Here is a 12,795-nt window from a genome sequence, read left to right as displayed (position 1 = left end):
TTCTGTTCAGTGAGAGCCTGTTTGTTAGAGACAATAGGGCATGGTTTATTGAACACGAGAGTGCCTTGGGTCTGTTATGTCTGGGAGATGGAGAAATTACAGCTTTTATTAAAAGGGATGGATCGCAGGCCCACGTTGACGGAGCAGATGACGTTGGTTGAGCATAACCACAGCTGACGAGGGCCTGCCTTGGTCATCTTTGGGAAATTCCCAGCAGTGTCCAGGTGACCAATGAACTTAGCACTAAAATCCTGGTCAAAAGCCCGAGCTCTGAGTTCAGATTCGGGCTCTGCCTCATCCTGACTCTGCAACTCTGGGCAAGCTCCCCAGCTACCAGCCCGGTTCCTTGTCTTTTGGAGCAAGATAATAACAGAACCTACATAGTGGGAGTTTTATGAGGATTAAGCGTTGGCTTATGCAAGGCACTTTATAAAATGCCTGACGAGGAGCAGGCCTTATTGTATCGGGACTATTTGCCAAAGAGCTGTCTGTCTCTTTAAAAGAATCCTAAAAATAAATCACGTGATTTCTTAACCGTGAGACCTCCTTGAGAGCAGCAGCGCCCTATTTGATACCCTCCGTGTGTGCCCAAGGAGGGGGATGACTGATAAGAGGCTCCGTGTGGATCCCGGGAGCCCAGTGGGCACAAGACAGATGACTCTTGAGCCGTGGGGACCTGCTGCCTGGTCAGCTTCCCTGACAGAACTCTGCGGGTTATTCGAACTGGATTCGGAGGAACTAATTTTTGTCATTTGATTTCCTTTTGGTGTGTCTATTTTGGGAATGGACTCAGGCCAATGCTAGAAATAGGTCTGAAGTAAATGTCATGTTTTTCTCGCTTACATCTGGCACACTCTCCTTTGTTGGCTGGGCTGTGTTTGTAGCAGCTAATATTGATTAGCCTGGATTTTTCTCAAATACACTTTTCTCAGGCTATGTGAAGTCTGCGTGCTAGCAGTACCAAAATAAATGCATTTGACTTATAAGCCGGGGGTAGGGAACAAAGTAGGAACAAAAGCATGCTGAGACATATTGTCCAAACAAGCCATTGCCTGCTCTGCCAAATCCAAGCTGGGAGGCCCCAGGCGAGCTTCTTGTCTCATCCGAGTGGCAGTTTCCCATCCATAAAAGCGGGGACAATAGCAATAATGTCCAGCGCCTCGTTATTATTAGAGAATGCGTGTAAAGCACCAGCTCGTGCCGGCCCTCAGGAAGTACTCAGCAAATACCAACTTGTAAAATGTGACTTTAAAATGTTAAAATGTAGCATATCAAAGACAAAATAATAAATTTAGGTATGATGGAGGAATTCCACTCTTTTCTTCTAAAGAACTAAAGCTGTTCTGAAACCTTTCTTTACAAGTTAACTTTTTAGGCAGAATCTCTGGTCATTTATTTCCAGCCTTTTGATCCCCTTGTTCTTGAATACAAGCCTGACCCTCTTACTCCAGTGAGTATCAGATGAAGGCTGAACCCCACTACATTTGATCTGCCCAGTGATTTTCATTTTTGTTATAATTAGATTTATTTTAGGAGATACATCTTTCTTATCCTAACTTGGGTTAGGAAAAAGATCTTGCCAACATCTTTTTTTTTTAAAGATCTTATTTATTTATTGGAGAGAGAGAGAGTGAGAGCACAAGCATGGGGAGCATTAGGCAGAGGGAGCAGCAGGCTCCCCTTCTGAGCAGGGAGCCTAATAGAGGGCCTGATCCCAGGACCCCAGGGTCATGACTGGAGCCAAAGGCAGACGCTTAACTGACGAGCCACCCAGGTGCCCCAAATCTTTCCAACATCTTAAATTAATCAGAACAAAATGCTAAAATAAAATATTGAAGTCACTGCACTGACCCAACTTGGTATAGAGAGATGGACAGAGAAGCTCTCAAAACTGAAATGGACCAGTAGTCCTATAATTTTAGATGTCCTTTATTATCTCATAATTTCTTTTCAAAGCAGAATGGAAAAGACAGTTTACTCTTCAATAATGTAGAAAAGTGTCAGTTGTTTGAACCTTGAACAAGTGAACAAGAAGGCCTCCCTGTACTTGAATTAGAAAAAATTGCAGCGAACCCAAATTTCCCTAGTAAATCAGAGATTCAGCCTTTTTTTTTTTTTAAGATTTTATTTATATATTTGACAGAGAGAGATCACAAGTAGGCAGAGAGGCAGGCAGAGAGAGAGGGGGAAGCAGGCTTCCAGCTGAGCGAGAGCCCGATGTGGGGCTCGATCCCAGGACCCTGAGATCATGACCTGAGCCGAAGGCAGCGGCTTAACCCACTGAGCCACTCAGGCGCCCCATCAGCCTTTTTATTAAGACATATTCAGGAACAAAACAAAAATAACGTAGTTGCATTCAAATTACCTGGGTTATGAGGCAAAAGCGGTTTTCTTTATTATCTATCTCTTTAATGTTTTTTTTTCATCTCTTTAACAGAAAAAAAAAAGACTTTCCTTAAATCATTTACCATTTAGGTTTGAATTTTCGGGACAGATCTTGGTGATCATTTTTGATGATTAATGGTGGAGAGTGGTTCGTAGCTCTGAGCAGCCATCTTGTGTTTTTTTTTTTTTTTTAAAGATTTTATTTATTTATTTGACAGAGAGAGATCACAAGTAGATGGAGAGGCAGGCAGAGAGAGAGAGAGAGGGAAGCAGGCACCCTGCTGAGCAGAGAGCCCGATGCGGGGCTCGATCCCAGGACCCTGAGATCATGACCCGAGCCGAAGGCAGCGGCTTAATCCACTGAGCCACCCAGGCGCCCCCATCTTGTGGTTTTAATGAATGATCTTGAACATATGGAGAATTTGCTGGGCTTGTTTGTAGCTATTATTTTGTCTCTGTGGCTCTCGGCCCTGTGTGTAGTGAACCCAGAGCCAGAACACTGCCTGGCAGCAGGCTGATGTCAGGACCATGTAGACTCCTGAATTGTATCAAGTGTCTGCCTCGAAGGCCTGCAGATGGTGTAAGCCTGGACAGGTCATGAAGTCCATGGGCGGGTCCGGCTGTACTTAGCCCTGACCCATGAGGATGAGGAAGTTAAAGTGCAGAAGGATGAATGCCAGAGATGTGGCCTCATCCCAGGTCTTCCGCCCCAAATGCTGTTGGTTCTACCAACAGCACAGATCCCTGAAGGGCAGTTTTTACATTATTTTCTTTTCCCCACAGGGCCCTATGTCCATGAATAATCCCATATTTCACTCTTCAGCTGAGTTTCCTAACCCTGGGTAGGAAATCTGCCCCTGTAGAAAGAAGCCCCCACCCCAGAAGGTTCACATGAAGAGAGAAAATCATGCTCCTTGATTATTTGGAGCTGAAGAGAGAATTAACCTGATCAAACATTTTGTTTTCCTCACAGAATCATGTCAACCCCGCCATGGACTTCACCCAGACGCCTCCTGGGATGTTAGCCCTGGACAACATGCTGTACTTCGCCAAGCACCACCAGGATGCCTACATCCGGGTAAGCATGAAGTGTCTCGAAGCTGGTGTATGTTTCCTACTGAATTTGAATTTCTAACTTGCAGATATGGAGGGATTACTCTGAGATGAGTGGCTCCAGAGTTGTGACTTTCCCCATTCTGTAAAATAAATGTCAAAATTAAATCAAGAGGGACACTTGAAATCAAGATTTTTGACTTAAATTTTCTCATGTGATGACATTTAAAAAAACACAACAGATACCAGAAAATGTCTTATCTATAGTTGAATAGTGGATTATGACAAAAACTCTCAGACTTAAATAGCAAGGAAGGAGGATGAACTATCCACCCCAAACCTGCACAATCCCAGCATTAGTGGAGACCCCTGAGGCTTATTCCACTTGGTAGAAAAGGGACCGAGGGTTCTCTCTGGTTCTCCTTCTGTTCAGTCCAATGCCAGAGACATGATAAGATAAAACACAAAGAGAAAAATGGGAGAGATGGGGAGGAAAGAGAAATGCCTTTTCTCATAATTTGTAGCAAACTAGTGAAACTCCCACTCTGGAGAGAGAGACAGACTCCTTTGTGGGCGGGGCAGAAGGAAACCAGAAGGAAGGTGCCCCCTGCTGAGTGGGCAAGACAGGTGTGGGAGGGACCAAGTGTGAACTCCCAGGAGCCTAGAGATGGTGACATAGGGCTGCTCCACTGGAGGCCCTGGATTTGTGCTGACTCCTACCTTGTCTTCAAGGAGAGGGGCCCAGATTCAGTCGGGTTGAGGTATATCATCCAAGATTGAAATGGAGGAGGATATGAATAAATGGACAAGGGAATTGTGAGTGGTTGAAATGACTAGCCCTCAGCTTAGAAAATACTTGATGAATGAATTGCCTAATGCAGCAAGAGTAAGGCTCAGACTAGAAGATGAGTCTATTACACTGACGTTCTCTGTTAGATCCCCCTTGGCGGCACTGGCTTTCTGGAGACTGGGGTTCAAGACCTGGCACCATCGTGGTCTAGTAATGTAAATGTGAGCAGTTCCTTTTGTCTAGGCTAAAGTTTCGTCTCCAAACAAGGAAGCAGTACTTCCCTAGGAGGCATTTGGAAATGTGTGGGTAGGTTTTGTTGTCGCCGTGCCAGTGGGGTACTGCTGGCCAAAGCCTAGAATTATGGGACACTCTGCACATGAAAGATTGTTCTACCCAGCAGTGGCCCCTTGAAAAAAGTCATGCCAGATTTCTGAGTTCCCTGTAGGCACTATATTTTAACTTTATGTGTTTTTCTATATATGCGGTTTGACAAGCTTTGATTTATACTGAAATGTTATTTATAATTTGATTATGTAAAGGATTTTATGCATTCCTGCAGACAGTTGGGGATCAGGTGCTTGGTCAGAAATGCAGTCTTTCATAAGAAAATTATTTTTTCATGAGAGTTTAATTTGGCTTATATGCACGTATATTTATTGCACAGATTTTTTTCCCTAGGAATATAATCTGCTCTCACAGTAAGTAAATTAATATTGTTGAGATACCTTATCGTATATAGCCTTGGATGGTTGAGTGTGAAAAGAAGAAGCCAAATAGAAATTGAATTTAGCACTAACTGATTAATGTTTGTGGATGAAGGTTTCTAAAATTAGAGCCTATTGATGCTGAATATATTGTTAATTGCATAAGAAGCATATGTCTCATGAAAAGTAATTTAACATTTGAAACCCATTTTCCTCAATGCATTCTCTAAACTGTCATAAGTAAATTAATACATGGCCACCTGAAAGAGCTTGACATCTGATAGAAACTTGAAAAAAAAACTATTTGTAGGGACAACTGGGTGGCTTAGTCGGTTAAGCTGCTGCCTTCCGCTCAGGTCATGATCCTAGGGTCCTGGGATTGAGTCCCGCATTGGGTTCCTTGCTCAGCAGGGAGCCTGCTTCTCTCTTTGACTCTGCCTGCTTGTGCTCTCTCTCTCTCTCAGAAATAAATAAACAAAATCTTAAAAAAAACTATTTGTAAAGAAAAATGTGGCCCTTTTTGTCCACCTGCCGTTTTCTTTTTTATTATTTTTTTTCACATGCCCTTTTCTTTGCTATTAGATAGTATCTATATGTGAGCCTATCTATATCTCTGCATCTATAACTGAAATGTCTGTTATTTTCTCAAAAGTGTCAGTTTCCTGATGTTTTCTGTGTCCCATCTGACTTTAGGGCATTAACTCCTGGATGGAAAGCCAAAGCTCTTTACATGAACAATTGGGGTTAGGGGACCACATATAAAGTCTGAGGCCTTCTGCAAGGAAGTTTTGTGATGAATCTGGAAACAGTTATCCCAGTAATAGTGAAATGGTACAGACGGTGGAAACCGTCATCTCAGACAGCTAATTAAATTTTGAACTATGAGCTGAGTGGTATCTTCTGAAACGTAAAGTTGGGTTCCTTTTTAGAATAAATTTACATTGATGAAATTTGCTTTGTTTTTGACCAGATAAATTTCCTGCCTGAATGTATTCATTACTTATATCTTTCATTCAATAAATGCTTATTCTGTACCTGAATATGGTCTCACCTGTCACTTTGCCAGTCACAGTACAGTTGAGATATTTAAAAGGAATTGTAACACACACATACACACTTGCACACAGGCACACACACAGATATTTCCTCTTCGCCCCGACACCCCCTTCCAGCTATCTCTTCCTTCAAACACCATGTATTTGTACTTTTCCGAATTGTCTTCTTGCCCTATGTTCATTAATCGGCCACTCACTTTTCAATACCCCGTACCAAGGCTTCCACTCATCACTTTCCAGAAGCTGTTCTCCTGCCAAATGGAGAACAGCACCCCGCCCACCCCCCCACTCCCCACCTTTGTCTCAAATGCCTTTCCATTGACACTGGATACTATTTGCCACTGACCAGTTTTTTTGTTTGTTTTTTTGTTTTTTTGGGGTTTTTTTGTTTTGCCTGAAGCCAGTCCTATCTGTCTTGGTTCTCTTTTTGTCCATTTCTCTTAGTCTCCCTGGGGGCTTTCTCTCCTTCTGCCTGTCCTTCTAATGCACACCATCCCAAGGACTCCACTGTAGACCTTGTCTCTTCTCAGTGCCTCAGGCTGCACATGTTTTCTGAGTCACTATCAGATGCCCAGCAGGGAGCTAGGTGATGGCGATTCCCCAAGGATGAAGTCACTCGTGAGTCCTGTCCTTGAGGAGTTTACTGTCTGAAGATGGAAAGGAGGGGTGAAGAGATAAATACCAGGCACTTTCCAAGCCACTTGGAAAGTATTTTGATTGGGTGGTGGTGGTGCAGGGAAGACACTGGGGACACAGGGGAGAGTCAGGTCTGGAAAATTTCCTGGGGGAAGTGGCATCTACAGTAAGACCTACTGGATAATGCTAGACAATCAGGTGAAGGGAATGGGACATGGGAGAGTAATCCAGGTGGAGGGAGACATGCAAACAAGTGTATAAAGGTGTGTGCCTTTTTTAGGGAACCAAAAATAGTATAGTGTGGCCAAAACAGGGAGTGCTGAATATGATCTTGGCTTGAGGCAGATGTGGGCTGGTTCATTAGGGACCCTAGAGGACCTGTGAAGCTGTTTGTTTGGACTTTAACCTCAAGGCATTGAAGAATTTTGGAAGTGTTTTAAGTAAAGATGATGGGAGTTAATTTTAGAAAAATCACTTTCCTGCCAGAAAACAAATGTGAAAAATCAAGATGAGACAAAAATAAAAATTGGGGAACTTAAGGAGAAATGGAACTAAGGTAGTGTTTAGGGCACTGGGGAGAAGCAGTTTGAGTGAATTATCTTGGAACTGAAATAAACTGGGCTCTCTCTGAGGAAGAGGGAGACGACTGGCTTGAGTGAGTGAGTACAAGGATGGTCATGTCATTAATGAGACAAAGTGTGTGTCTGTGAGGGGCTAGTCATTTGGCGACATCCACAGCCTTATATGCACGTGGGACATCTGTCCAGTGGATGTACATGTCTAGTAGGCGGTGAGATGTGAGCAGCAGAGTTCAAACCCAGGTAAACCCCACATTCCGTAAATTCTATGTCCTTAACCTTCATCATTACCTTTAATCTGTTCATGTAGATTATTGCCGTTTTGTCTTACTGGCCTCCCTGCTGAAGTCTAGTATCTTCCTAACCACCTTCCATGCCAGCTTCTAGGATGATCTAAACAGAGTTCAGAACCTTTTGGGAACTACCCCGGGCCTATAAGCCTCCCTCTTGTGGTACCTGGCATATCGTAGATTTTAATAATTTCTTGTTAATTGATTAGAGACTTTCTTTAGTTTTTATTTAAATGGCCTCTTGCCAAGGATTAATCCCTATCATTTTTCCTTTTAACAACTACATAAAGGTATATATTTTTGCAACATGAGTTTATTAACCAGCAGCCTTTTCTTATGTGTTATTTAAATGTACTCTGTAACTGGGTAGTAATGAAAGCACTGGATGTAATTGAATTACCCCACACATGGACAGGCCCAGAACACAAGGAAGAATTGCAAATCTGAGCATCCCACTATGCCTGGAGTAAAATCTGGAGGCATAGCATGATTTGAGACTTCTGGGTCTTATTTACTCTGGGCATAATTGCTTTCATTTTTTCTGGAAATGCTTCACTTCCCAGTTCTCCCCACCAAAGCTCTCTCTGTGAGAGGTGGAGGGTGGCACTTGGCTCGTTCCCTTGAGCCTGCTGTCATTATTTCACAGGCAGGATAATGGTACAGAGCTGAGTGTGTTACATGTTTTGTTTTTGTTTGCTTTTTTTGTTTTGCTCTTTTTCCTCCTCCCCGGAGTGGCAACTCTTTAATACGTTGGAAAAAAGAAGATTAGCAACTCCACTGGAAATAAAACCTTTGGACTAATAATGTGTATTCTTGTTGTATTTAATTATTCATTGGGAGCTGCTGAAAAACCCAAAATGACTTGGTTTTACATTTGGTTCAAGAGTCATGCTGGCTGTTGTGGGAGTCAGGATTGAGCCACAAAGCAGAAAGTAATAACGTGGAAATCTCTGGTCTCCAAAAGGCACGGTAGCCAGGTCTGAGGAAGAAGTAGGATCATAAAAATACTTAAGACATGTTCCAACTAAAAAAAAGAGTGGCTTCAGGATGCAGTTCAGTCTTTATGGTCCCATTTGTCATCTCATGTTTGAGCTGAGAAAATGTGTACCTAGAGGAGGTTGGGTAGCATATGAGACATGTTGCATAAGTTAGCTCAGACTTGAAGAAAATCCTTGAGAGAAGCACTGTCATCACCATTTTGTAGACTCAGTAACTGGGATCTGGAGAGGTGTGGAGAGTTCCATTAGGTCAAATAGCTAGTAGACAAGAAGAACCTGAACTTAGGTCCTTGGCCTTCCAATCTTAGCCTCCTTCCAGTCAGTCTCCAGCTTCCTGTCTCTGGACTTGGAGTGTGGTGAACATAATAGTGCTGTTCTTGAAATGGAGGGAAAGAGGACAGAATCCAAGACACATGATTAGAAGACACGGAGAATTGATGATGCCATCTAGGAAGTGTTGGTATTTACTTACTGTCTTCCTAAATCTAGCATAATCAGGAAGTCATTCCTAAAAGTAAGAGAGGTGGTCCCTTCTCTTTCCATTTAACTACAGACTTTGTAAACTGTGTCACATTGTCTTTATTAAATTGTAAATCCTCTGAAAACCTAGGCTGCCTTTTGCTTCTACGTTACCATATTACCGAATATGTGCCTGAGACTCAAATGATGTTATTTAAAGGAATAAATGAGCCTGGCAAAGGTATCATCGCAGAGCTTTCCAGATTTCCGATGTGATTGTTAAGTTTCAGACTAGTGACATGAGAAGTGACATTTGGAAGATGAGGGGAGCTTCAGAACCTATTGTCAGTCATCTGTCTCCCCCTTGGCATTGCAGCCAGACAGAAGCATGCTGTGCATTAATCCCAGGCCCTAAAGATGTCAGATAAGCTATTTCAATGTGCAACAATAAAAGCCAAATGCATGCAAATGAGATATTTCTGTTATTGCTTACATCTTTTTCCGTGGAAAAAAAAATTCACACAGAAAAGGAAAACAGCCCATCTTCTTAGATGCTCAAAAGCATCTAACTAAAGGAAGAGAAATTCCTTTAACATGCACATTTATTCATTCACTGACCCATTCAGGAAATATTATCAAACACCTCCCATCTGCCAGGCTGGTACCACGCACAGTGGATATGGTGTTCAACAAGAAGAGCGGGGTCTAGTTGGTAAATAGCAGAAATTAGAACAGCAGGCAAAAGAAGAGAGTAGAGCTCGTTTTATCGTGGGTTTGTTTTTTGTTTTTTGTTTTTGTTTTTGTTTTTGCTTGTTTGTTTGTTTTTCTCCGCCTTAGGTTTTTTCTTGTTTCCTTCTGGATTTTTAGATGTGACCTATCCTGGGCAAATCTACCAAGTCACAAAACCTTTACTTGATAGTTCTTTGCCGTTTCCCACAATATTTTGAGCAGGTAAATGTTTCACCATTTTATAAATTATCATACTGTTTAACTCTGTCGAATCACTTAGAACTCACTTTCTTAACCAGTGACCTAATTTTAAGGAATGGCACTACTTCTTAGAGAAATATTCTGGTGTTGGGTCAATGGGGACTAGAATAAACCTGACCCCTCTTGTATGTTTTCTTTGGTGTAATATTTGTCATAAATAAAATGTTTTCTTAATGAAGCTGTTACGTAACTTATACAGAATTTCTGAAATCTTGAGGTTTCTAGTAACAAAATTAGGAGTAAACACTGGAAAGTACTTGTTTTTCATGCAGCCTGCAATTTTTGCCTCCTAATTTATGATGAACATTTCATCTAATTGGAATATTTTTGCACCCTGGGTGACGATGCTAGATGTTAATGGATTTCCCAAGTCGGGTAAAATAGAACTCCCTTTAAAAATAAGATGAATTACAGAAATGTCTGTTCATGTCCTCTGCCCATTTCTTGATTGGATTATTTGTTCTTTGGGTGTTGAGTTTGCTAAGTTCTTTATAGATTTTGGACACTAGCCCTTTATCTGATATGTCATTTGCAAATATCTTCTCCCATTCTGTCAGTTGTCTTTTGGTTTGTTCACTGTTTCCTTTGCTGTGCAAAAGCTTTTGATCTTGATAAAATCCCAAAAGTTCCTTTTTGCCCTTGCTTCCCTTGCCTTTGGTGATGTTCCTAGGAAGATGTTGCTGCGGCTGAGGTCGAAGAGGTTGCTGCCTGTGTTCTCCTCAAGGATTTTGATGGATTCCTTTCTCACATTGAGATCCTTCATCCATTTGGAGTCTATTTCGTGTGTGGTGTAAGGAAATGATCCAGTTTCATTTTTCTGCATGTGGCTGTCCAATTTTCCCAACACCATTTATTGAAGAGGCTGTCTTTTTTCCAGTGGACATTCTTTCCTGCTTTGTCGAAGATGAGTTGACCATAGAGTTGAGGGTCCATTTCTGGGCTCTCTATTCTGTTCCATTGATCTATGTGTCTGTTTTTTGTGCCAGTACCATGCTGTCTTGATGATGACAGCTTTGTAATAGCTTGAAGTCCGGAATTGTGATGCCACCAACTTTGGCTTTCTTTTTCAATATTGCTTTGGCTATTCGAGGTCTTTTCTGGTTCCATATAAATTTTAGGATTCTTTGTTCCATTTCTTTGAAAAAAATGGATGGTACTTTGATAGGAATTGCATTAAATGTGTAGAGTGCTTTAGGTAGCATAGACATTTTCACAATATTTATTCTTCCAATCCAGGAGCATGGAACATTTTTCCATTTCTTTGTGTCTTCCTCAATTTCTTTCATGAGTACTTTATAGTTTTCTGAGTATAGATTCTTAGTCTCTTTGGTTAGGTTTATTCCTAGGTATCTTATATTTTGGGTGCAATTGTAAATGGGATGGACTCCTTAATTTCTCTTTCTTCTGTCTTGTTGTTGGTGTAGAGAAATGCAACTGATTTCTGTGCATTGATTTTATATCCTGACACTTTACTGAATTCCTCTACAAGTTCTAGCAGTTTTGGAGTGGAGTCTTTTGGGTTTTCCACATATAGTATCATATCATCTGCGAAGAGTGATAGTTTGACTCCTTCTTTGCCGATTTGGATGCCTTTAATTTCCTTTGTTGTCTGATTGCTGAGGCTAGGACTTCTAGTACTATGTTGAATAGCAGTGGTGATAACGGACATCCCTGCCGTGTTCCTGACCTTAGTGGAAAAGCTTTCAGTTTTTCTCCATTGAGAATGATATTCAGATGGCCAACAGACACATGAAAAAGTGCTCCATATCACTCGGCATCAGGGAAATACAAATCAAAACCACCATGAGATATCACCTCACACCAGTCAGAATGGCTAAAATTAACAGTCAGGAAATGACAGATGCTGGCGAGGATGCGGAGAAAGGGGAACCCTCCTACACTGTTGGTGGGAATGCAAGCTGGTGCAACCACTCTGGAAAACAGCATGGAGGTTCCTCAAAATGTTGAAAATAGAACTACCCTATGACCCAGCAATTGCACTGCTGGGTATTTACCCTAAAGATACAAACGTAGTGATCCGAAGGGACACGTGCACCCGAATGTTTATAGCAGCAATGTCGACAATAGCCAAACTATGGAAAGAACCTAGATGTCCATCAACAGATGAATGGATAAAGAAGATGTGGTATATATACACAATGGAATACTATGCAGCCATCAAAAGAAATGAAATCTTGCCATTTGCGACGACGTGGATGGAACTAGAGGGTATCATGCTTAGCGAAATAAGTCAATCGGAGAAAGACAACTATCATATGATCTCCCTGATATGAGGGAGAGAGATGCAACATGGGGGGTTAAGGGGGTAGGAGAAGAGTAAATGAAACAAGATGGGATTGGGAGGGAGACAAACCATAAGTGACTCTTAATCTCACAAAACAAACTGAGGGGTTGATGGGGGGAGGGGGTTGGGAGAGGGGGGGTGGGGTTATGGATATCGGGGAGGGTAATGTGCTATGGTGAGTGCTGTGAAGTGTGTAAACCTGGCGATTCGCAGACCTGTACCCCTGGGGATAAAATATATGTTTATAAAGCTGTAAAAAAAAAAAAAAAAAAAGAAAGAAAGGATGAATCCCCAAGTTTTGTAGCAACATGGACGGGACTGGAAGAGATTATGCTGAGTGAAATAAGTCAAGCAGAGAGAGTCAATTATCATATGGTTTCACTTATTTGTGGATCATAACAAATAGCATGGAGGACAAGGGGAGATGGAGAGGAGAAGGGAGTTGAGGGAAATTGGAAGGGGAGGTGAACCATGAGAGACTATGGACTCTGAAAAACGATCTGAGAATTTTGAAGGGGTGGGGGGTGGGAGGTTGGGGGCACCAGGTGGTGG

General features: G+C 41.9%; 1 protein-coding gene across 7 annotated transcripts in view; it reads left to right on the top strand.

Annotated features, from left to right (window-relative positions):
- ELMO1 (engulfment and cell motility 1) overlaps window positions 1-12,795 on the top strand; it is a 545,585-nt gene that overhangs the window by 261,206 nt on the left and 271,584 nt on the right. For all 7 annotated transcript variants that reach the window (XM_047695461.1, XM_047695463.1, XM_047695459.1 and 4 more), the window contains one exon: window positions 3,359-3,463. In XM_047695461.1, the coding sequence (XP_047551417.1) occupies window positions 3,359-3,463 (105 nt within the window). The remainder of the gene's footprint in view (window positions 1-3,358; window positions 3,464-12,795) is intronic.

Source organism: Lutra lutra, chromosome 11 (assembly GCF_902655055.1).
Source record: "Lutra lutra chromosome 11, mLutLut1.2, whole genome shotgun sequence".
NCBI classification, from domain to species: Eukaryota; Metazoa; Chordata; class Mammalia; order Carnivora; family Mustelidae; genus Lutra; species Lutra lutra.
Note: the sequence above shows the minus strand (reverse complement) of the source record. Positions and strands in the feature narration are given on the sequence as shown.